General features: G+C 37.1%; 1 protein-coding gene across 1 annotated transcript in view; it reads right to left on the bottom strand.

Moving 5' to 3' along the window:
• LOC146074345 (dynein axonemal heavy chain 3-like) overlaps positions 1-27,645 on the bottom strand; it is a 1,013,923-nt gene that overhangs the window by 754,434 nt on the left and 231,844 nt on the right. The window contains 5 exon segments of the mRNA XM_083182299.1: positions 11,891-12,119; positions 12,215-12,373; positions 22,240-22,379; positions 22,888-22,986; positions 25,007-25,237. Of these exon segments, the coding sequence (XP_083038425.1) occupies positions 11,891-12,119; positions 12,215-12,373; positions 22,240-22,379; positions 22,888-22,986; positions 25,007-25,237 (858 nt within the window).

Below are 27,645 nucleotides of genomic sequence, written 5' to 3'. Positions count from 1 at the left end.
GATTTATCTGTAACCTGTAACCATTAGCCAAAAATCGATAAAGTGGAGGCTTTGATTCTGCTATTATCCAAGGTCTATACCTTTAATCTCAATATACAGTATTATTAGGGACTCAATAAATGCACTTCAAAGTACCGTTTAATCTGCATAATTACATACACTGAGGAGCAATTGAAATGTTAGCTCTAGAACTGGAATATATGATGGATTCATGTATGTATTGTGTTTATTCTATTTTTAAGTATGATGGAGTAGACTAAGAGAATCTATTGTTTGTATTCATTAAAAATGACACAAAAGGAGGAGGCTAAGGAGGTCATTCCAAGTAAGACACAATGCCAATGGTTATGTATTCGAGCATTTTGTGCAACTGTGTATAAGTCTACCTCCACATAAAGCTGTGCAACATATTTATACTGCATTGTATGTGCACAAAGTCATAGGACCAATTGAACCGCATGCTTTGGAAAATGCATTGGCCATTCCTGGCCCAACCTGTGAGGTGCACATGCACAGAGATATTCATTCTTATGGCCATATTACAGTAGTATTGCAGGATACTAAGATAAACTTGCAGATGCGATCTCTAATCCAGTCCTAGTAGTGACCATAACAGATCCAGCCCCTAAGCGAGCACTCCTTTAGCAACATCCTATATCCAATTAGATTTAGAACATTAGAATTCAGACATCAGCACAGAGTATTTCAGGTGAGCCAACGCCTTCATCTACATGTGTGGGGAAACATACAGTAGAATGGAGAAGGGAGAAGAGAGAGAGAGAGAGAGAGAGAGAGAGAGATGAAAGCAGCACAAATAAGGTATGTGAACCAACAGTCAAACTGGTGTGAAAACATTATGCTGCCAAATTCACGTCTGTGTACTTTAAAGCAACGCCCATGCATCCAGCTGGATGAATGGTAAATAATAGTTCTAAGAACCCTATTCTGCAGCGGACTATGAAAAAGAGGCACTTATAGGGCTGCAAACAGCCATTTGGGACATTATTTATATATTGTTGCAAGTTTTTGTAAATAGTTATAAACCTAATTTCTTGATAAATTAATGATGCATGCCGTCTCTTTTACAGAGTTGCCAGTAATTATAGAAACACTTTTACAGTAAGTGGCTAGTGTTGGGATATAGAATATATCAATGAAATTAATGAACCATTTTGGCTTCTTCATTAGGTCTGAGTGCAACATTTCTGTAAACTGTTGGAGCCAAATATCTTAGCTTGCTTTTGCCTTTAAATTAATTGATCCTTTTACTATAGTCACTATCTCACCAGAACTGCACATTGTGGGCTATTACTTTTAACCCTCAGTCTTATGTAAATCTTAGGAACAGGCATAACAGAACATCACAAATGACTGACAAAGCTAGGAGAACAAAGAAAAATTGCTCCAAATGAAATAGATTAACATAGAATGCGAGAGGTAATCAGGCAAAACAATTGTCTGAAGAGTGATCATTAGCTGAAAATGTGTTAGGCTGTAATGTAAGCAGGGAACTAGGAATACATATCTAAGAAGTATACACATATACACATCAGTCATTGAACTTGTTTTTTACCAGAGAAATGGGACAACTGAAATTATACATAATTATACAGTAAACAGGATACATTGTGGTCTCTGAATACAATACATCAACCCACTTTTATAAATAAATATAGATAAAGGGAACAGCTACTGTATAGTTAATTAGGCTACATATTCACATACATTATAATTAACTATGTGCTTCTTTTCAAGCTAAGCACATGACATTGTAAAGGGAAAATAAAAGTAATTTTATCACATGAAAATCTAGATGTTTTAAGCATAATTCCTTCATATATCATTTGTCTGAACGTAATACTATTAATTTAAATTATAAACTGTGTTGAACAAAATAGCCACCTGCATGCAGTGTTTGACTGGATCCCCAGGACTAAAAAGGAAACCTCCACTGGGCCCTATTGCTTAAGGGGCATCCCCCTCTTCTGAGTATCAGTTTGCAGACTGTGTACTTCATTTATACATTATACTTATGTTACATTAGCGGTGGGGGCCTATTTAATGCTCTCTTTTTTCCCATCAGCATTGAAGAGGCATCTCAGCAGAACAAACTCGACTTTAAAAGCAGTTGGGCCCGCTTTGTAGAGAACAGCCATGGATTGTCAAGATCACGGCTGTATCTTGACGATCAGCAGCCGTTTCCGCGTACAGGGCCCCCTTTTCATTGTTCAGCAGGCGGGATATTGAATTCTGTCTGCCGAATGACAGGCAATCCGGCCGAGAACAGGCCAGGGTCACGACTGTTGGGACGTCCCAACAGTGGCGACCTGGGAATGAATAACCCCTATAGTAATGCACAGGACTACTTGGTGTATTTTCTACAGTGAATTGTGATATGCTGGATGGAATTATATATAGGCATACATATATAAAAATATCTCAATGGGCCCAGACCATGCATGCTCAGTCAATTAGCCAAGCTGCTGTGTTGGCTTGCCAAACCAATGCTGGAGACTGTCCACAATCCTAAATGGGCCACTTATACTGCATCTACATTTAAATGCACTATGGTTTTAATATTATATAATAACTACTAGTATATCGGCTAAAAATATTCTATTAAGGTTATTATTTATTTAAGTTTAGTAAATTAACATGAAAAAATAAATTGCTAATTATTACAATATAGTAGCTTTACTAATAAGTTTGCCTGGACTTGGACTGTACAATGACTTTCTAATTGCAGAAGGATTGTATTTTCCAAAGACAAAGTTTTCTATACAATAATATTATTATTATTCAATTTACATACAGTAACTCCAATTTGACTTAAGTTGCTTAACAGATAGAATGAACATAATATAGTACAGAAACAATAAAGTACAGAATAGCCTTCCATAAGTAACAGAGCCTGGAACTAAGGGACACTAAGGAAATTCTTGAATAAACTAAAGTCTTGAGTCGGTTTTTGAAGAATTCTATAGTGGGGACCTCTTGATCTGTGTGAGGAAGAGTTTTCCACAGAGATTTGGAGCAGCATGGGTAAAAGCTTACTCCCCAGAGGAATTATGGGAGATTCTAGGTATTGCTAAAGGATTTTCATCTACAGATCACATTAATCAAGTGGTCAGTATGATATTAGAACATTCTTCAGGTACCTTTGGAACCTGGTCATGTACTGTAGGACTTTTACCTTGAAAACAGTTCACCATTTTACAGACAGCCAGTGTAGGGAAGAGAGAATAGATGTTGTGTGGCTGAAATGGGCCTGGCAGATACTTTTTGTACAAACTGTAAGAGGTGCAATGCTTTTGCTTGGAGACCAAGGTAGAGGGCATTGCATTAGCCTTAAAAAGTTAATAAAAATTCATGAATGACTTTTGACAGATCTTCACAGGGAATAGAGTGCTTGATTCTGGCTATGTTCCTCAGATGAAAGAATGAGGATTTGATTGTGGCTGATATTTGATGTTTAAGTGGACAGAAAAGGACAGTCCAATTCTTCCTCAAAACATTCTATAGATACAATGTACTGTAATGGGCGCTGATTGGTACTGTTGGTATACAGCAGCTATAAATTCCAATCTGCGATTTAGGTTTTTGTCTGTACATCTGACATACACCTATATTTATGCTTAAGTTTATGTGTACTTCATGTGGCAAGAAAGCAGCTGACTTCACAGTAAAGGACCAATTGATATGCTGAGAAGTTCTCTAAGACCCATTTTTACAACCCCGTTGCTGGACATATCATGTTTAAGATACACTTACAGTGCCTGGACATGTCTAACACTTGTGTTTTGCATGGATTCTCTTGTGGATAGCAAGTTTATTTTGGCAAGGGTATTTTATCAGTACAAACTGGAACTTTATTATTTATGTCTAAATAATAAGCATACTGTAGATAAGATTTTTCTTAACATACCCTCATCTCCTAATTCCTGCCACTTTCCCCAACCTCATCTCAAGTAAACTTTGAGGCTTCTGAACTACAGTGACAGAAGTCAAATGTCCCCTCTGTCTGATGAGTTATTGCCCAATACGGTAGTAAATGTGCAAGGGTATGTGCACAAAAAATTAAATGGAAGGTGTCAATTAGAATACAGCAACCACACGGCAATCAAAACATGTAATCATCCGCCCAATAGCTTTTAAAATGCTCTTAGTAATGCTTTTGTAGTTGTGCTACTCTTTGGCTAACCACCGTAACAGTATTGAAGTGCATTAAAGAGATAGGCTTGTTTGTATATAATTATGTATGAAATAAACCTTTGACCATGTAATGTCTCCCTTAAGAAAATCATATATATCTTCTTTGAAATATAAACAAGCATTACACATTGAGATCAGTGTTCTCAGACAAAGTGGTGGTTGCACACCAAACCCATTGAAACCAAGGACAGAGTTTATGTGGTAATATCTATACAGGAGATGTAAATCAAATACTTGAAAATAAGCCACAATGAGTTTAGTAGTCTGTGGCTATGAAGCCAAACACATATTATATTGTTTGCCAAAAGAAATAAAACATTGCCTGAAAGATAATACAAACCATTTACAAGATGTCTAATGTCGCGCTACATGTACAACACTAGAGCAACACAATATGGGTAAAGATGTAACAATGCCAGTCAAGGAGTCTGGCTAAAGGGAATTATTTTGAAGCTACTTTAGAAACTACAATTATGTTTCTTTTCAAACCATGCATTTGTGTGGTGGAACAAATCCAAAGTGCACACTGACTGCCAAGGTTCAAATATCAGAAGAGAGAAGGCACCTTTGTTAGCTGATGGGTACCAGATGGCAAGAGACTATCACTTTGTTATCATGAAGGCTTCTCTGAATGTCTAGATCAGCTTCTTAGGCATAGGGAGCAAGATTTTATTTTATCTAGATGTTGGACATTGAGACACAAACAAAGGACTCTTGTAACAAGAGACACTCTATAGTTGTTAAATGTACTCTGGACATAGGGAAAGTGCCTGTGTGTATGAATGCTAATAGTGAAGGATTGTGTACTGTATGATCAGATAATATATTATTCCAGCAAGTTCAGAGAAATACTGAAACGGGGTGTTAACCATTGCAGCGCACAAGACAGCAGTAGGAGCATGAAATAAAGCCAAACAAGGGTGCAGTATGTTGTACATTACTTTGATACTATCTATATTCCATAGGCAGTATTTTAGGGAAACCCTTTATAATTTACGTCAGTTTTAAGTTTCCTTAACACGTCTTTGCAAGTGCCCCCATTTCTCTTTGACCTCCTACAACACCAGTACATTCCTGAGTACTGTCATAGGTACTACATACCTCCATATACTGTACATTTCATAGTATGCTGATGAGTTGGGGCTTTGCCTACCTAACAGGCACAGCCAATATCCTTACAGTCACTATGACTGCTGATGTGTTTAATGACCTTTCAAGCAGCCAATGGAGATGAAGAAGGTTCATCACATGACACCTAATTGTCCATCATCTGCGACTGTTTTGGAAAATAAACATGCTTGTTGCTGTGTCATGTGGCAGTATTCGTACAGATCACATCGGCATTCAACTGCACTGATTTCTAGGTGTTATATGCCAGGATGCACTGGTTACAGAATCTATGGTTTGTTTTGCTGAAAAATCCTATTGCCTACTGTACATGTGTGCTGGCACATCAGTAATACCTGTATACAGCAATCACAGTAATATACAGCGATTTAGTGACTATTTTCAAAAGACACATTGTTTTTGAGATAAGGGCCTAGTCTGGGTATGTAAAATTACGGGTACTTCAGATTATTGAAGTCAAGAGTAAAATATATTGGGGAAAATTTACTAAGACATGTATTTTACTTCACATGTGATGTTGCTATGGGCAACCAATCAGATCCTGTCTACTATCTTCTAGAGGGTGCTAAATAAATAAATAAGTAGATTCTTATTGGTTGCCCATAACATCATCACATGTGAAATAGAATACACATCTTAGTAAATTTCCCCCATTATGTTATATACAGTATGTGCCTTTTCCATAGTGTTTTCTGAGAAAGCCAGTCCAGATTTGCTGGAAAGCAAGATACTGTAATCCCAGGTTGAGGTCAGTAGAACAGTATGGAAATTTTGCTCCCTCTTACAGAAGTTTTGGCTGCAATTTTTTTCTCATCCTTGCATAATCTCAATCATTAAATTATTAAATATATTAGTCTTCTGCAGCAGCTCGGAAAGCAGAAGTGAAGGGTGGATCCCGTCAGCATAAAAGTTAAATACATAAATATGATGGTTTTTAGGATGGAATTTAAAAACAACCTGTGATATATGTGTAAAACATTCACTGTATGTTATCCAATCAAAGGCTCAGCTGCTTTAAATAATGATCTCTAGATATACAAGTTTGAGTTGCAATATAGGGGTAGATTTATTCAGATTGGTGAAGTAATCTGTTTTTTATCACTGGCCAATTAGCTCCTACCTGTCATTTTTCAAACCAAGCCTGTAACTTGAGTTAGGAGCAGATTGGCTGGTGATATAAACCAGACACTTTGGGCGAGATGTACTAAGCCTTGAAAAGTGATAAAATGGAGAGTGATAAACATAATTTTTTAAGCATTAATATTTCAGTAAAATATAAGATAAGCTTTTAAAGTAGCATATTCTGTAATTTAGCCAGAACAAAGCCTAGAAAGTCTTCAAAAAGCATAAATGATTTTAACATACAGGTAGCTTGTTGAAACCCTTTATTAGAACAGAAAAGGCACCTTTGTTGGCTGAGGTGTACCAGATGCCATGAGACTATCACCTAGTTATCCTAAAAGCTTCTCAGACTGTCTAAATCAGCCCTGCTGAAAGTTCCTGTGTGTACAAACTCTAATACTGAAAGATTGTGCATTGTCAAAGACTACATAATCTCAGCAATGTTTATTGGACACCAAATACTGGAAATGAGTGTTTAACCATTGCATTGCACTGAGACAGCCGTGGCAGCCCAAAATAGTGGAGGGTGATGAGACGAGAGATGAAAGCTTATTGTTAATAATGTGTATCATTTTCTTCAACGCTACACAAACCACCATTGAGAGATACAACACAATGAAGAAGAGTTGTTTAAAGCCACAAATTGCAATCGTTTTGCTTCACTGGCTATGTCATTAAAGACAACTTGACACCTGTAGACAATGTAGCTCTTAGGATGGGTAAACAATGCAGCTCTTATTCTTTTTTGGCCTAACATATGTCACCTGTGATAAAACACAGTAGATAGCATTTATGAAACTGAGTGCAGAATAAAAATACATTATTCTGCTTATCAACTGCATTACCTGTAATTTTTATAGAGCACTGTAAAAATTAAAGTCTAAAATCAGAATACTTACTACATTAAGTATCACTTTTCCCCCTACACAAGTTTTCAGTTATGCCTACAATGATACATATTAAAAAAAGAGATACCTTCAACATCGTGGTATTTTCTTGTTTAAATGTCACTTTAAAACAGTTATTTTACTATAACTGCAGTGTTATTTTCTATATACTGTAATAGTAGACCTTTGCAACTTCATAGAGAATGACACTCACTCATTTTACCCTTACACCGGTTTTGTTTTATATAACTTAATTAAATTAGTAACAAGATGGCATTCTCAGATAAATAAAGATATAAAGAGATTAACCTTTATATATGTGGCTTGTTTTCGCTGTAGTGTAGATGTAAAGTACATACTGTAACTGATAGTAAAAGAATTTCAATATTTATAGAATATTTTCTCCACCTTTAGGTCAGATAGAAACACAAAGAAAATACAGCAGAGACCAATAAGTATACTTATATATTTTATTGTTATATTATTCATACAGAAATGTTAGGATATGAAATAGCATGGACATAATATAATAAGTGCATTTTTGTTATCAAAATAATAAAATAAACCTATAGAACTAATATATATATATGGTAGATTATGTTCTGTATATTTAGAATGCAGCATCTACTAGATTTCTCCATGCCACAAAGACTTCCTGCTTCATATGCTGTGTCCAACACATCCGCAAACACATCAGGGAACTTCTCATTTGTAGAAGTTCCTTTCAAAATCCCAACATGCCCAGAATTGCACATGGGAATGAAGGCCACCATAGTTACTGTATGTGCTCAAAATACATAAAACACATCTACTGTATATAGACCAACATCACACTAATATATAGTCCTCAAAGTAACTGCTCTAGCAAACTAACATTAATGCTACCTGTATTTATAAATCAGCGGATTTAGGTGTATACTATATATAGATATGTATATATTCATTCTGATCACATAATGCTCAAACTTTCATTATCTAAATAAAGGACATTTGAGCATTGAACGATGAGTTTTCGGAACATTGTCTATTATCTCCATAGCCATTGCATTTTCCATGCTCATGGCCCCCATTTTAGATGATGACTTTTCACAATGTATTTCATGGCTTCCATCCCTACATGAGACATTATTACTATCACATAGGAATAAAAAGCCATAAAACACCACAGTGAATTTATCTCGATCGGATGCAATACTTATTTTCTTCACATGATTTCACATCTATTTCAAAACTAACCAATAATTTCATGCTACATTACTCAACATTTTAAACTATATTTCAGTGACAAGATGCACACTGAAACAGTTACATCAAAAATTAACAGCGCTGCGACTGTCAAAGGAATTTGTTTTTAAAGACACAAATAAACAATACAATAAAACAGCTTTATCCACTAAAGATTACACAACACCAAGGACAGCTAAACTGACAAGACAACAACACTAACATGCACCAGAATGCCGCATATTTTGAATGACCAGAGTAGTAGACAGTTTTATTCAAACCAACATAGTTTCATCACAGAAAACACCAACCCAAAGGACACATAAAACTGCACAAGACATCTGGATCAAACTGCTCAAACAAAATAGACCCCTCACAAAACACAGATCTAGAATGAAAAAAACTCATCTATCGATACTTGTAATGGGACATGCATTCTTTGTACGTGAGCGTCAAGCTGACAATTTGGCAACAGATACACTTAATAGATAACACAAACTACACATCATCCATAATAGTCATGGCATTGGATCCATAAAACATGCTTAGTAAATCTTTCATTCTGCACAGAACAACAGGCCACTTATATGATGGAAAAAAACTGATGACAGTATCATTTTGGTACATGCAGAAGGGACACTAATTCCAGTTATAGTTAAGGAAAATCTATATGTAATTTATGATATCACTGTCACCAAATATTTACCTCCTCTGCTGTCCTTACTTACCCGTAAGTTCCTGTTTTGTCATACTGTGGAGAGTTTATGTTGCTTAGAGAAGAATAGGGAAGTATTATAAAGATTATACTGTGTATTGAAATTAATTTGCCATGCATTAAAGCACAAGGTCTAAAGCAGTATAGAATGATTTATCAGTTTTATGTTAAAGCTAAATATTTATGGAAGTTACTATTTAAATGGAGAGCCTTCTATTTGATAAATAATACCATTGATGCTGAATAAGCCATATAATGCTTGAGAACATAACATGTGTTTGGTTAGGACTTGGACACTATGCATCTTTGCGGCATAGTGGACTATGGGCTTGGTCGCTTGTTTGAGTGCCAATGTTTTTCAATTGAGCAATTATTGGTAAACTGCGCATGTATCACTGCAGCAATGTGCACGCATTGTGTCGATACTGCAAATGTGTACGCAAGTACTCTGGTGGGCTTCTCTACACAAATCCCAGTGGCTGTTCAATGCGCATATTTCTGCACATCCTCTGAGTTATAAATCCCATCTGTGGCAGCATTAGCATACTACTATGAACCAGGCCCAATATACGTATTGAGCATTACTATAAAACAATACTTTATACAGTAGTAGAGCAAAGTCAATGTCAAAACTGATGGGAACACTTATTGAGTATAGAGTATGTATATAGGTACATCAGCTTCTATTACTTTTTTGAAATATCAGCCTGAATAAGCTTTGAAAATCATATATATATATATATATATATATATATATATATATATATATATATATATATCATACGCACAATTCTTACAGTACAGGAACACTGCATAAAGAGAGAAGGGGGTGCGTCAAACAAAACAGATCGGATAAAAAAAATAGATAGTTACCCTTTCCCCATGTTAAACATATTTTAACATATACTATGCTTGACATAGGATGAACATGTGTAACTATAGGAAGTGAAACTAAACCGATGATATAACTCAACCTCACGTGACTGTCAGGACCTACTCTATGATGCAGAAGTGCTGTCAGTCATGCTGTACTTTGCTCTTCATGCACTGACAATGTAAAAAAACTAAACTGGTAAGATATATACTTAGCAAACTCATGCTATATATGCCAATAGTTTGATATGAGTGAAGCAATATCAATTTGATAATGTTATAAAGACGGGAGACTCCAAACTAAGTAATACAGTATAAAATAAAGTCAATGTAAATATATTATAATATTAAATAATATATATTACATTATTGTGCATATTTAGAGAGATAGACTTGCCTGTAAAATACCAAGGAATTGACAAAAGATATTGTACTGGATTGGTTGAATTTGGTCTTAAGGCAATTATGCATTCCACCGTGATGTGTATCAAAGTGATTCAGAGATAAATGCTGTTTTCAGCAGTAATCGATATCATTTTAGATTTCCATAGCTTGGCCTCAACGCCTTAAATATTTGATGGAGAGAGATCTGAAGGCCCTATGGTTGTGCATGCACATTACAACTGCTCGGTAAGAAACCTGTTCACAACTAATGTACAGTACATTATGGTATATTAGGGAGCTGACCTGGCAAGGATTGGATGATGCATTCCAGTGATCTAAAATGCTGAGAATGCAGTTATAACTGTGACAATAGCCACAAATATATTGCAACTATTGATACATCTGTGCCCAAGCATATAATGCAGTGGTTCCCAAACTGTGTGCCGTGGCACCCTGGGGTGCCTCCGGACCCTTGCAGGTGTGCCTCAGGTTAGTGGTCCAAGACCAATTCAAATTTATTATTGAGAAGGTGATGGGCAAAACCAGTGCTTGTGGCTGCCAATCATAAATTATTTGTACAAACAGAAGCAAATCTGGTCCTTCACTACATAAATAAACCTAAAGATGTTATATAAACACAAATTAATTCATTTAATATTCAATTTATTTAATTTCTCCATAACAAAATTTTGGCCGTGGGGTGCCATAGATAAAATTCGGATACTATTGGGTGCCTTGAATCTAAAAAGTTTGGGAACCTCACGTATAATAAATGCATCCTTGCATCCTTCTGGAATATGTTTGTGTGATGTAAGACATGTAGTGGAGTTATACACAGAACACTGAGGCAGTGCTACAATTAAAAGAGCCTGTATGTGCTAGATTGTATCATTTACCCAATTATTGAGACAACCTTTAAATCAATAGGCCAGATATTGATAGTTATGAGTTACATGTATGTAATGCACCTTTTTTATTTAGACTGTAATCCATGTATAGTGTGTTTACCTTTAAAAATTGTGGAAATAATGGCTTTATTCACTACATATACTGTATATCCAACCATTTACTAAACCATGATGCTAAGCAATGATTTAGTCTCTGGAACAAGGTTGCAGGGAGTTCAATTTTGTATGAGAACTAGTCTCACCAAGCCCCTGATTATTATATTCTGTCTATGGTTAAATCTGTTTTTCTGTCACTTCTTGCTGTGTTATGACAATGTAAGTGCCACAAACAACAATACAACATGACATAACCATTAACAAAATGGCCGTGTAATCATAATCTAAGAAAAGTTATACTGCATTCAAGTAAATCCTTAGCAAAGACTAAGCATATTCACCTCATGAAGCCATTTCTCAACTAGCCCCTTGGCATTCGCTGGAATTATTCTCAGCACGAGCTCTACTTTTTCATTCTCTGCAGACTCCATGTGAGTAATTTCTTTCTTCATATTAAATGTGAGTTTTGCAATGCCTTCAAAGCATTTCTTAAGGTGCGGCTGCACTCTGAGTGGATCTTGTGTCTCAGAGAGGATTTCCAGCAGCTCATCATTGGACAGGAAGAAAAACCTGATAGGGTTTTAAAAAGACAAAATAAAAGTGACAATAAAATAAACATACTTAAGACAATGATGGCTGGCGGATGGAAGAAATAGACTGTTTACCTTGGGAAGAATAGCCTTTTCTTCTCCAAATAATCATTCAGGCCTTTCTGAATGTCATCCAACAGCAATTCTGCTTCCTTCAACTTATCCAGCATCTGGGGCTGTGAGATAACCCTCATGGCTTTGGCCTCCTTCACAGACTCCCTCATTATTAGCCTCCTGGTGGGCAAGATAGAGTATACTGACTGTAATAACCATACTTCACACAACAGGCTCTCTCTTTTTAAAATTGAAAATCCCCTTATTACAAAACAAGGGGTGAGTTTTTTCTTTTTCCATACCTTTAACTAACATTGCCACATTCATTGCGGTTACAAAAGGCAGCTGCTCTTTAAGCTTCAGATAAATAGAAAGTGCTAGCCAGTAATTCTACTGAGGTTGAATGCATTTTTCTCTAATATAGTTTGGGTGAGGTGCTTTTTAATTGTAACTACATTGGACAAGAAAGTCTTTTGTCCGTCTAATTATGACTGAGTTTTGTCAGTACATTAGCTCGCAGTGCTGATCTTTTTCTATTATTTGCTTTAACCAGTTCAATAAATCAACACGCTTACTGTTTTTTTTTTTTCTTGGCAAACGAGAGAACTCATTAGGAGGACTCTAGTCAATAATGATGCCAATGAAAACCAAATAAGACTGTAAATATCTGGAAAGAAGGTCCATTGATATATTATGGCATGTCTAGAGTATTGATAATATAGATAACATGATTAAATATTTTCTCCATCACCATACTATGTATTTATTTTATATACATCACTACGCAATAGTGAGAAGGTGTAATATCAGATGTAAACTGGAGCATATTTGTATCACATGTACAGAATACAATACTGTTGACATTTATGCAACCCAATTCTGAGCATTAAATTATAACAAGACATATCACTGAATAAGGAGGCCTACAAGACATTGGCTCAGATGTATTAAGCCTTAATAAGAGATCAACATGAGTGTGATAAAGAGTGAAAAAAATGCAGTCAAAAAAGTCATAACTGCCATTTTAAAACCCAGCCTATAACAAGACCATTTAGGAGCTTATTGACTGGACATTTCTCACTCTTTATTACCTTCATGTTTATCTCTTTTTAAGGCTGAATATATTTGTCCCAATATCTGGAACTCAATAACTTTTAAAGCATTTTTGGAAAAACAAAATTAATAGTATGAATGGAAGTCAAAATTTGGAGGCAAAAAATGTGTATTTCCTAATTGGACAACATATTTCAAATATGCAACAGACTAATACAATACATTGAGTTTACACTACAAATTAGCATCATAATAGTGGTCTAATTTCTTATTGTAGGTTTTATATGCAACGTGGATTTATATGCAAATACAGATAGATATGCTAATTTACTTCTGCATTTTCCTGAATGTGACTGCAGTTTAAGGGATAATGCAGATTACCAAAAATGACATAATAGCGATTTTTGGTAGTCTACAACTGGGCATGAATTAGGGCCATTGTGTAGGATATGTAGACAATTGCACATCAGAGTATATGTTTATATAATATTACTTATTTGTTTCCAAAATATTTTTTTTTTTAGTTTATTTCAGTTACAGTATCTACTATACTTTTGGAGTCACTCTTCATAATCTCAGTGACAGTGACAAAGTATCAATGAACACATCAGTTACAAAGAAAGCAGACTGCTTAAAATGAGGAGGTGATCAAAATAATTGGGGAGTTGAGAAACAATTTAGTCTTCTTTCATTAAAGAAAAACTTTTATGTGATTTTAACTTAATAGAACTCAGAATCCAGTTTAGTCATACGCATAACTGTTCAAATTAGATTGTATCTGTATGTCAAGGATTTAACCTTGCAGTGTAACCTATTCCAGTATCATTGAATCTTGATGGCCAAATTGAGCTTGGATGTGATCAAACCTCAATGAACTGTGCATTTCCACAACTGCACATCCAGGTCCAGTGGTACTGCTCATGGGACTGCCTTGGAGAGTCAGCCTGAGTTTGCTAGATGAGGATAAGACCAATCATGGCAAGTGCATCATAGGTAGTTCAGTGAATCTCATTCAAGCATGCTTTGGTCACCTTTCCTACAATGGGCACTCATATCAGGGGTTGAATCACAATGGTGAGGAGATTGTTGGTGCGCAGTCAGCATTAGGAGGCATACTAACGTGTTGTTGTATTGCTGTCTTGAAAAATTATTGACACACTGATTTGCGCTGTGTGAAGTGATTTGCTTTTGGTTTTGAGCATGGTACTTGACTACTACCTTCAACAATATGATCTTCAGATAAATATAATTTTCAAACATTCTAAATAATACAAAAGTTTGATTCTGCAGATTTGTTCATGTTATTCCTACTTGTCCGATACGGACAGCAATAACTTCTGTACCATGTCAAAATGCTTGATTGATTTGATTAATATATGGAAAGGAAGTTGCTTTGGCACCATCTGCTCTGCAATATCAGGCCCAATAGGGCACCATGAGTTACCAATGTTACCCAATGTTGCTCATTATAAACTAGCATTATCTAAAAATGGTATTCACTAAAAGAATGAATGACAGGACATGTATTACGGTATGGAGTGTTGGATAAGCCAGGCAATAAATACATCATAGTTTCTTTATCCATAATAAATACTAACGTAAATTGTTTTTATTGGTTATTTTATGTATAAATTACTTATTTGTGAGTATGTTTATGTGGGATGTATTCTCAGTCTTTGCAATCCTTGCATAGTTCTTGGTAATCCCTACCTTAGCTGAGACGGAAGTGATTTAATTACCATGCATCATTACAATGATGTTGTTCAAGAGCAACTAGGGTAGTGCAGAGGTGTCTGTAATTACAGAAATTATACTCATGCTGTCCACATGCGGTAATGTTTGTAGGTAAATTATTTATACACTTTAGCTAATGTGTGATTAACACCAAAACAAGCACATCTATAAATATACAATGTTCTTCTGCTTTATTATAACTTATATTAATATTTAAATTGATGTGAGCCCCGATCAGACACTATCGTATAAAACAGATTTATCATTGTTACTATTTAATCACTAATTAATGAAGGTATTTAAGTGTTGGAAATCCAAGGCTTCATCCAAGTAATGGTCAGACCATATAGCAATAAATATGTTGTTTGAGCGAAGGTTAATAAAATAAAAGGCCTCCAAAGTGGGGTTGTGTAGGATATCTTGACAGTAATAGTATTGACATCCATCATATACTGATGAAATGTGGATATGTTTGAATGTTGATATATATACTCCCTGGTGGCCCCACAAGGGTCCCAGTGGTCATGTGACTTTAGGGCCAAACCTTCAGTCCTCCTGCATTACAGCAAGTATTTATCTGATATCCATTACCCCAGGCATGTCCAACGTTGGCCCTCCAGATGTTCCCACATCCCAGCATGCTTTGCAATAGTCTTTGTATTCTCTAATAGCAAAACTGTGGCAAAGCATGCTGGGATGTTTAGTTTCACAGCATCTGGAGGGCCAATGTTGGACATGCCTGCATTACCCTAATCCCTATTCTTAACCTTAAACACTTGCCCTTTTCCCCACACTACCTATCCCTAAACTCCTTTGAAAGGGATGTAGACCTTTTGACTACATCCCCATCAAATTAAGTTTATGATGCTTTAACCATAACATGATGGATGTTAAAGGAAACTATCGTAAAATTGAATTTATTTTAAATAAAAATGTATTTCCCAACAGACAGTCCCTTAGTCTGCTTCACAGAAGACCCCCATCCCACTCTATAATTGAGTGAAGCTATATTATCTAACCATCAATTCTCATTCCCAATGAAACTCTGTTTAAAATAATTCCATATTTACTGTACTGGATCTAAATATTTCATTGTAAACATTACACTTGAATGCAAATGAATGTGTATCATTATTGCAAAGGGAAACATCTGATGTATTGTCTTCATCCTAATGTAGTTATTCTATTTGTAACATTATGCTGCCAAACTACACAGTAGAACTGAACACCATTTGAGTAGCAGCTCATTATGCTTCTTCAGCTTTAGAGTCAATGCCACCAGAAAGTGGCATGAATGAAGTCTGTCAGGAAACATCATCTCAGATTATAGAATTGAGTCATGCATCAAGATTTAACTAAAGAACCATTATTATGACACAATGGGGAGATTTATCAAATCTAGATAGCTTCTATACAGTATTTCATTTTACAGGTTGTGTTGCAAGATTACAGTAAAGACCTGATTGGTTGGTACTTGCTGCTCAAAATTCTCAATTGAAGTCATCCCTACAGTACATCAGTTAAAGACTGAATAAATAAGAAATAAGGGGGAAGACGTATTAAGCCTTAACAAGAGATAAATGTAAGGGTGATAAAGAGAGATACATTTCCAGCCAATCAGCCCCTTTTTTCAAACACAACCTGTAACATGGCCGTTAGCAGGTGATTGGCTGGACATTTATCTCTCCTTATCACCCTTGCATTTATCTATTGTTAAGGGTTAATACATCTGCCCCAAGGTGCCCTAATCCGAACCAAATGCACCAGGTCCTGCAATCACATTGCAGTTTTAGCAATCACAAATGCTCTCAGGATGTGGTTTTCACCTCATCCTGCATGCATTACTAAGGATCGCATATGACAAGCTGCTGTGAGCAGCTTGGCATACACACTATGCTGAATGAAGTACTCTATGTAAAGTATGTTGGATCCCCACCCCCATATCTTCCTGTTGAAGCTATGTCGGTTGACCTGGGTATGTTCTTTTTTTACTTTAAAAGAAACTGCATGGTGAATTATTATTGTCATTTATTATCGGTTGTTGGGAACAAACCATGTTTTCAGGTCTACTAGGATAGATAAACAAGGCAGATGTGATGATGCAAGGAACAACATACAACAAATGCAATTAAGCCAAAATATTGTCTAATGTGTTCCCAGCAATAGGCTGGGACTCACTACAACCACTCCATTTACCATGTGGCTTCAGAAAAGTGATGAACACTATCAACTGCACATTGCAAACCACTACAAGCTGAGTAAAGTTTATGTTTTATAAATAGACCCTTTACATTTTGAATCTGAACCCATGAAATGGAAAAGTCTAAAGGTGGACTGATCCTTTTGGTACATTAAATACAATTATTTTTCTACAACGAAGGTATAATATTTAAATACTTCTAATTAAAAACGTGAAAAGAAGAGCTAGCATTAATGACACTCATTCTGGCTTCAGGTTACTAACCCTTCAAAGACTTATTTGAATCTTAATTATTTTTTTAGCACTTTCTTTAGCATATACTAGGAAACCTATTACTTTTCTTGGTTGCCCTGTAGGGGTCAGCTTCATAAAACACCTTAATCAATTAATATTACCTGATGGAGAACTACCATAGGATTTTTATCAAAGGCTGCTCTTTTCTGTTTATAGAGAAAGACAGTTCATTCCTATTTTTACTACAGCCATATCAGCCTAATCTATTATTATATGATCTGTCAGTATAAAAAGCATTAGTGCATTGCAGTTATGAATTGATATATTGTTTTTCCAAAAATAATGAATTTCGTATTATGGCTGTACATGTTTCACCGCTGCCAATGCTTGTACGGAGCCTTTCCTCAGTCCACATACTGTACTTTGTGTGGCCTACTGGTATTAATTTAATTTGGTAAATCAAATATTAACTGTGCTATCAATTAACTAGGCAAAAACCACTGACAAAAATGATATTACAGTATGTACAGTACTTGTTATCCAGTATATCAGGGATTACAGTAACCACTTAATGACTCTCCCTGTATCTTATTTTAATATACTGTACTCAATGCAAAAAAATCAAAGTTTTAGTAAACGACAGTAATAATTTAACTAGAAACCTATGCATACAGTAAAAACACTACAGTGTATGTCATCAATAAGCGGCTCTCCAGCTGTTGATGAACTACACATCCCACCATGCCTTGCCTTAGTTTTGCTATTTAGCTAAGCTGCAACTGATGCAAGGCATGCTAGGATGTGTAGTTCATCAACAGCTTGAGGGCAACTTATTGCCCATCCCTGGTCTAGACCAACACAATGATTCAGAGCAAACATTTATACTCCCCCAAAAGATGCAATGTTCCGTTGCAAATGCATGTGCAGTATATAATATAACCAGATGGCGAATGTGTGGAAGCAGTCACATGACATCAATTACTCCTTATCTATACAGTGTAAATTTGTTAATAGTAGTAAACATTGCTTGTCATATCAAAGAAAGTTGTATGTAAATTATCCACCCTAACTCTATGGTGAATGTCCTTTTTATATTGAAACAGAAGCTCTGAGAAAACCAATTATTATTTCTCATCTGTAGATTTATTTCCTACCACTTAGAAGTCATAAGGTGAAAAGTGCCACATGCAAATTATTTCTTGAAAATTTTATTAAATGCTGGCTGATACAAATATGGACTACAATAAAGTCAGCTGCTTAAAATTCCAGACTTCAAAGCCTCTCTACATAAAGAAGGTCTTCTAACAGAAAATTAATGACTTTGGCGTATGATGTCTTTTGCAAGCATCAGTAGAAACAGAATAATTATGAAATGAAGGAGGATTTAGAACAAAAAAAGGTATAAAAAGAGCAAAGCAAAAATGTCACTAAAGAAAAAGAAATAAGTCAAACATAAAATGCAAATCGATCTCTAATTGTCACAGTGTTCTCAGTGAAGGGTGAACTTTACCTACTGGCACAAAGGGTCTGATTTAAAGTTGTACATAATGCAGTCGCAATTGATGCTAAATTCCATGTTTGGAATTAGATGCAGATTTCCACCTGTAGTGGAACATTTACCAGAATGCACTGACCCATAAATCCGCCAGAGAAAGCAGTCATTGACACCGTCTGCACACTTTTCAGTTCTGAATAAGGTCAGGCCAATTTCAACATACTGTATGTCCTCTTATTAATAGCCTGCAATTCCCTCAACACACCCAAAACTTGTGCATAGCTAATATTTTCTATATGCCAATACCCCATTGCTGCTCAGATGCACCCACTCAGTTGTAAATGGAATGGGACTGAGATCATTGTAGAGCATCAGCAGTGGCAGTAACAGGGGACACTTTCCCCCCTTCCCCAACCAGCAGCAGAGGAAGATACAGGGTTCACTGCCCCCTTCCCCAACCAGCAGCAGTAACAGGGGACACTGCCCCTTCTCCCTCCAGCAGCAGCGGCAGTACCCCTTTTTCCAACCAGCAGAATGAGCAGTAACAGAGGGGTCAAAGAGCCCCGACCAGCAGCAGCAGCAACAACCACATACAGACCAGCAGCATCACCACCTGGGAGGGAGCAAGAGCACCAAGTAGCCCAGTCTTAAGCTGCCATTTGTTGAGTAGTTGTCTTCTGGATTAACTCCCCACAGAAGTTTTTAGTAGTCTTAGTGGGGGAGGGGGAAGTACATTTGTCAGTATATTGATGTAAATATGAATGGATGTATATAGGAGAGAGGTATGTGGGAGGCAGTGTATGGGCGTATATATAAAGCAGCATATGTAGTAGGGAAAGAAATGTATGGTTGGACAGAAATGAGGAGCAGAAGAGATGCAAAAGGTTAACTTTGTGGAGGTTGGTGTCTGCTATACAGATAGGGGGGGGGGGTATTTCTAATTAGTTTTTAATGGACAAAACCATATGCACTGCAGGTGGGGCTGATGTAACATGTGCAGGGAGCAGTACATTTGGGTGGGGTTTGTTCAAACTGAAATGTAAATTGCACGGTAAGAATAAAGCAGCCAGTATTCACTCTGCACAGATACAAAATAACTCACCCAAATGTTACTCTCTCTGCACATGCTTTTTTTCCATAATAAAAGGAGTTTGCCTTTGCAAACCAACCAGAATAACCCCCAAGGTGAGAGTGCACCACTTTGCAGTGCCAGGTGCAGGCTGCCCCACCTCTCTTGGCAGGGCCGGTGCTAGGGTGTCCGGCTCCCTCCTGCAAACCATACATTTTGCGCCCTTTCACATTGCCATTGCAACAAGCTGCAGCCCGATTGTGGGAGTGTATGCAACATGCAATCCTATGGAGGATCTCGGGTGCATGTACATGTATGCATACACCATCTCAGTGCTGTGTCCGAAAAATGTTGCAGGCACTAAAGTTGCCCATACATGCCATGCATGCAATGTGTGTGCGATGCGATCCAAAAGCAGTACAAATAGTATGTGCAGCAAATACTTTTTGTACTGTGCGATGCGATGCCCAACTGCAGCGTGTATGGCCACCTTTAGGCACATAACTCAGCCCATTATTTAAAAAGTGTCTAAATTAATATAAAAAATCTACAATTATTAAAAAATTTGTTATAAACATGTATAATAAAAGACTCACTGTTCTTTTGCTGTTTATCTCTTGTGCAGTCCCTCATCTTCTATATGCGTAGGCAGGACGCTGGGGATGCCATTACACCCCTCTCGTGACTGAGGGGGAAAGGATGGGGAGAGAAGGAGGAGATGGAAGAAGAGGGGAGGAGATAGAGGGGGCGGAGTGTTGAGGACAGGCAGTGGCACTGGCACAGCACTCTGAGAAGAGGGAAGGAAGGGGAGGCGGCGCTGCTGCCTGTTCGTCATTTGATTGACAGCTGACAGGCGCAGGGAGCAATGGGTAGGGGGTGGATCCGGACATGACATGTCATCCAGGCATTCACAGACAGCGCTACATGCCTCAGCACAAGTGTCCGTGAGGAAGAGGGGGCAGGTCGCAGGAGGAGGAAAGTGTGTGTGCGGTGCAGGGAGCTGCTCAGCCTCTCCATACTGCCACCCACTGTCAGACAGGCGCTGTGGGCGGCGTGCAGGAGGCAGTGACAGTGAGGGCTGAGGCAGCTTTAGCAGAGCAGGGAGGGAGACAGCACCTTTTCATCATGGTGCCTCCCTGCTTTGCAGGAGCTGCTGAGTGGGTAGCGCCGGCCCTGTCTCTTGGTTGTTTACTCCTTTCCTCCTCCCAGGGCCTCCTCACTGGCCATTAGGAGTCTGGTCAGGCACACCACACAAATGCTACAAGCTCAGTAGGTTGCACAGGGATCTCAGGCCCTGTGTTTGCTTCTCTGTACCCCATTAATACCACCCGGTGTGTCTCTCTCCCTGAAATAAATATATAAATTAATATATATTTTAAATGGCCTGACATTTCAGTGTCATTTGAACATGTTACAACAATCCCTCCCCACCCCCCACCCCCCGGCCATGCTACCCATGATTACAGTATTCCCCCCACCCCCCGTCATCTTTTTCTGGATCCACACCATGGCCCAAACTTTTCAGGAGCAGTACTCTACAGGTGACTTAATTACTATAAACTTGACTTAATAATCTGTGATCAAGCACTGAATATCCTTAAAACCTTGAGAATGGTATATATGAATATGACAACATAAAACATTAATGACACAGGATTACACATAAGCAACTGCTGATTGATAAATAAGCACCCATGCTTTAACTTGTTAAAAAGGGTAAATCTGAAATAATAACATAAATTCATCCTTCATTAACACAGTTAATTTGTCAAAATTGGTGTGAAAATTGCCATGAAAACCTTCTTATTCATCATAATGCTCTGAAATGTTTACTTATATAGGAGATATAATTTTTTTTTTTACACAATATTTTTTTATTTGAATTTATATAACAAATGTGAGCGTCGCTGGCATTTTTATCAGATATTTGCACAGCTCTCACAGAGATGTTGGCACTGAAAGGGTTAATCTCTTTGGTTCAAGAGGACTTTGTGCATCAGTACAATGTCCCATTGGATACATCCGATATCTATTTTGATCAATCTAGTGCAAGACAGAAAATGAAAGCAAATATCTGATTGGTCACTACAATTTATTGCATATTGATCAGTGTTCGATAACATCCCTACATGATCTTACTGGTTACATTTAGTTTATTTGGCAATTTATAGGCTTAATTTTGACATATTTTTTGAAATATATACTTGCTGTGCTGGTCATATACATGGACGGTCATCACTGTAAATCATTGGGTAACTTACCAGGTTGTATCAACGATTTCAAATTTGTTTCCTTCCACTGGTATTTGATTGCGGATATCTTCTGACCCAAATATTGGTTCAAGATATAGCCATGCCATCTGAACTCTAAGCCAGGATTCCAGAACCTCTTGTAAGTGCCGCTGTGTAACAAGAAATAAATAAAACACATTAAATCAAGCTCTTCTTGAAATAGCTACTGAGACTGCAGACAGATGTCTGAAACAAATTTGCGTATGATTATAGGAGCAAAACGCTACTTCTCACATGTTCTCTGCAATCAGATGTTCTAGAGGGTTAAGAAATTCCTTCTCAACTCCTGTTTCTGTTCTACTTCGTGAAACACGGTAAAGAATGAACCAGCACAGCTGCCTCTTTGTGTGTTTCACTTGGATGATTCACTCTCTTACTGGGTAACTGTCTATTGCATTTAGGCTCACATAAAAACTACAGTGACATAAAGAAACGTATACTTCTTCCCCCTTCTTAAGTCTTCAGAATGCTGATAACAAAGTCAAATTTGAAAAGTTTTAGGTAATGAAAGTTACTGAAGCGTTAATCTTATTGGGCGGTGAAATCTTAGCCGTAGCTTGGAGATGAAATCGAAAAGCTAATTAAATTCAAATAATAGTTTCTCAAAAGGCAACTTACCAGATTAGACTCCCATGCTAATATTTCTCTTTCAAATGGTGCAATAAATGGAGAGGCTTTCATGGCTGTTGTTTTCACTCTGTGATCTTCCAGCAAAACCTTAAAAAAAAAAGAAGTGGACATAAAGGCAGAGTAATAAAAGTTTAGATACCTAGATTATTGATAGAAATATATATATATATATATATATATATCAGTATTGAACATACTGTAGTGCAAAACAACGATGAAGAGACTCGATAATAAGGTGCTTCTGAAAAGCAGACGCTGAAGCCAAATCGGCAAAACCACTTGAACCTTATTACCTGTGGCTGTAAAGAAATTCCCCTGACACTGAAATGTAATTTGGAAAGGTTAAGAAGAAAAAATGCTGTATCAGATTACATATTTGGGCTTTAGCATTGTACCAAATGCCTTAAAGAGATCAGGTTAACACTAGCAGCATTTCTAGCAGTATTGGCATGAGAGAGAAAAAATAAGGAGACAAAGGCCCCTGCCAGTGTATTGTACAAGTATGACTCCATCAGTAGTGGAACATTAGTGCTCAATAAAATATTATGCATATTTTATATACACATATGTATGGAATTACATTCATACAGTATGTGTTTTTACAGTATTATAACAGTACATATTATAACGGCACAAACTCACTAATAGTTGGTACACAGCATCAGACTGCCCCATAGAGGTACAGGGGAAACCAATGGTGGGTCCCCACTGCCTAAGGCCCCCCCCCCCTTCTCTAGGGATCAGCTTCCAGACTGTGTACTTAAATTATACATATATTAAATTATACTGTGCAGAACTGTGGTGTATTTTCTACAGTGTTCTGGTACATGCTAATGCATACTCTAGCAGTATTTAATATATATTTATTAAAAAGCCCAGGTGAAAGCCTAAAACATGCACTCTCTAATGATTACCCAAGCCTTCATGGAGACTAGTCACACCCCTAATTATGGAACCCTATCACAGCATTCCCCCAGTAGGTCCTTCATGCCCCTATTGACAGTGGTGGTACAGTACATGTTCAAATATTTCAGTATTGGAAGCATAGGAAGTGATTTCAAATGACTACTATGTATAATGAAACTAAAGAACATTTGAACAAATGGATGAATCAAACTAAGCTATAGCATTTCCTGCAATATTGTACCTCATATATCTTGTTATGTGACAGTGTGCAATGGTCAATAATACTACTTGTAAATTGATATTTCTCACACAACAAAATAAATCGATAAGAAAGTCTCAAGAAATTTTATTTCCAGATATTGTTCAGTAGCTCTCCTGCAAGCTACAGATATGGCACATTGAATTATGACTATGCGGATATCTCGATCACAGAGAGCCTGTGGGTATAGTTTCATAAAGTGTGCTTGAGGCACGGACGGAAAATGGATGAGAACATTTGTCATAATTCTATAAAGTATTCCTAATCACTAGCAATGTATTGCTTTGAGTGGTCCACTTCAGAGCACGCTTGAGGAAACCAGAACAGATAAATGATGCACCAAATCAGCTTAAGGCATCATAAGGGCATAAAACATATTAAGTAAGCAGTGCGTTTAAAATATGGCCCCTTTTTAACATTATCTTCTTGACATATCATATGGGGATTCAGTTATAGTACCAGCAGTCGGGATGCCGGCTGACTGGAACATTGACATAAATGAAGATGTCAATGACAGAATCCCAACAGATGACATTCCGAATGCAAGTATGCCGGGAAGGGAAAGGGTTAAGCTGTGGAAGGAGAGTGGTTAGGGGGAACTTAGAGTTAGGCTGCGGGGGGAGGAAGGTTAGGGATAGCCTTCAGGAATGGTGGGTTAGGTTTAAGTACTTAGAAAGGGGATAATAGTAATTAAGATAATAGTAATTATGCAGGGTGGGGAGGTTAGGTTTAGGCTGGTGGAGTTAGGCGCTAGTGGGAAGGGTTACAGTTAGAATGCAAGCAAAAGTGTTAGGAGGGTAGAGGGAGGGGGTTAGGCCACCTATGGAGACCCTGTTTGGATTCTCCATATAAGGATGTTGTATGTATCCAATAGTTTGTACAGTTCTTAAACCTTAAATGCTTGTATTCAATGTGTTACAACCCATTTTTTTAAGTATTTACCTGAATTTCATCAACAGCTGCTAATACATAACAATTTCCATCCTTGTAGGATGAAAACATGAAGCAGACATTCTCCCAATCTGCTCTCATTTTGTTAAGGGCTTTCTCTAATGCATATTCTTTGCTAGCTTGTGAGCTGATCCGATTTAAATCATCAAGGTATTTCTCAAGGCCAAGTTGCAGAACGTCCGATAGAGAAGTGCCTTCATGGGGGCTAATATTAAAGCCAATCTAGAGATAAAAATACACCATTCAATATACATGATACAGCAAAACCACCCAAAGGGTAGTACAGCATGTGAATGCTTATATAACAGAAGTACTATAACATCTACAAATACAATATGTCGAATACAAGGCCATTTGCCTTTTTTACAATCTGCATGTACCGGAGCCAAATCAAGCATAATCCAGTCACATCAACATTTGGGACTGAATGGAGCCAAGACTTAGGTAACATGTACATATTGCGTGAATTCTGTGTATGCAGAGTTATGTGGGTGCAGCGCAGATTCAGCTAGGCAAAGAATTCACCAGCAATTGCATTTGTCTATGTCTATTTGACAACAAAACAATCTCATACAGTACACTCGGTAGTATACGTATGTATGGTCATGTCAAATCTGAAACTGTGCTGTATAATTGTTTTTATACTTTATCTGTCCATTAAATCAGCAGAGCTACAATACAATTCTTAGTGACCATATTTGAGAGATGATTAGAATTTGCCATTTTGAGTTTTGTGTATATGGCTTACAGTATGTACTGTAAATACTGTATGTACAGAGAAATTATGTTGTGAGGCGAAATCATTGCCTACATGTACATACTATGGGGAATATATGGAGTATGCACTAAACTTTTAAATCCGTAAATCAACTTTTACAAACCACAAGAACTGAGAAGCTCACTTACAGCTGGAGGATTCGGCAACCAGCAGCGCTTTAATGATGCTAGTTAATTTAGCCATTGAAAAATAGGTCAATAGACTAGAATTATAGGAACATTTATGAACTGAAGAAGTCAATTACAAAAAGATATAATAAAATGTCATGGCGCTTTTAGTTTGACAAATGCATTGCTCTCTTTTTCAGTGGTTCAGTGGCCGTGTCTTGTGACATCATTTTCACCTGTAGTGGATGTTACACCAAAGCAGGAGATGTTTTATAAGACTGGGGAGCTAATTGTGAAACAGATAGTCTGTAAGGATGATGTGTAAGACATTCCAATGATCATAAATAATTCAGTCAGTCTGTCATCTATGAAGAACTGAAAAGTATACAACATCAATCCAATGGCTTAAATCAGGCATGTCCAAACAATGGCCCTCAAGCTGTTGTGAAACTACAAGTCCCATCATGCCTTGCCACAGTTTTGCTATTATGGCATGTTAAAACTATGGCAAAGCATTCTGGGATGTGTAGTTTCACAACAGCTGGAGGGCCACAGTTTGGACAAGCATGTCTTAAATAAGCTAATCTTTCTCAAAAGAATAATACATGGACAAAGAGCAAATAACTGGTGGTTTTTAATATTATTTGTTTAAAATACTTCAGTGCAATGTGTTTTGATTTTCAGTTAAAAATAAATGAAAGCAGCGGCAGAACTTGTGGTTGGTGAGCCCAGGTACAAAAATATAATTTGGGCACCCCACCCCAAGTTCAAGATATGAAACACAGCAGTGAGTGGGAGAGGCAGAGGGTGACATGGAGAGGCAGTGGACAACAGGAAGAGGGTGACAAGGGCAGCAGTGGGCTCCTTAGTCCTGAGCAATACAGTAATAATTATTAGATGTTGAATGTAAATGTATACTATATCAGTTTCACCAGTCCCATCAGCCATGATAATGAGGCAGCTAAGCATAAGAGGGAGGGGCAGTGATAGAAACACACTACATGAAAGGTACTAATTAGTCTAAGCAGCATCATCTATTTTAATACAAAGGGATATCAGAGTGACTGAATGTTATCAAAACAGTGTTTTAGTAACCCTCTGCGCAGGTGTATTAAACATTTCAAGACTTCTCTGTAAGAAACAACCATCCAACTGGCTTAAGCACCTTTACTCCCGCTCTGTCTGAATGTAATAATACAGATAAGAGAGGTGATGGCAAAGATACTAGTTCATACAATTATCCAACATCTACATAAGATCCTCCAATATACATGAGAAGTTGTAATATACATGGACTATGTGCCCATCTACAGACATTCCATTTCTTAACAGTATGGGCTATAAAGGTAAATAGTACACAATAAAAATGAACAAAAAAAATTGCGGCATAAAAAGTAGTGGGGGCCTCATGCATGAATACAGCTGAAAACCTGATGACCATTGTCCAAGAATTATCCCCTGCCTAATATGAAGGAACCTTTATATAAAACAAAACAAGCCCTAGTTTATGTGTACTACTATCTACTACTATCAGCTTCACTTGATTACATTTTTCTCAGGAATCCCTCAAATCAAACACACTGTACAAGTAAGACCAATGGTGAAAAACCCAGGTAGTATGAATTTTTTCGAGGCACTTCTTGTGGTAAGAACAGGAAAGTGCTGGGGAGTTAATATGAAATTGATGTGGAATTAAGGCAGTATGTAACTAATGTATCTGCTACAGAGGTATATTACAGAATGCT

Source organism: Crinia signifera, chromosome 4 (genome assembly GCF_055691185.1).
Source record: "Crinia signifera chromosome 4, ASM5569118v1, whole genome shotgun sequence".
Taxonomy (NCBI): Eukaryota; Metazoa; Chordata; class Amphibia; order Anura; family Myobatrachidae; genus Crinia; species Crinia signifera.
The sequence above is the reverse complement of the archived record's forward strand: the minus strand, read 5'-3'. Positions and strand labels throughout refer to the sequence as shown.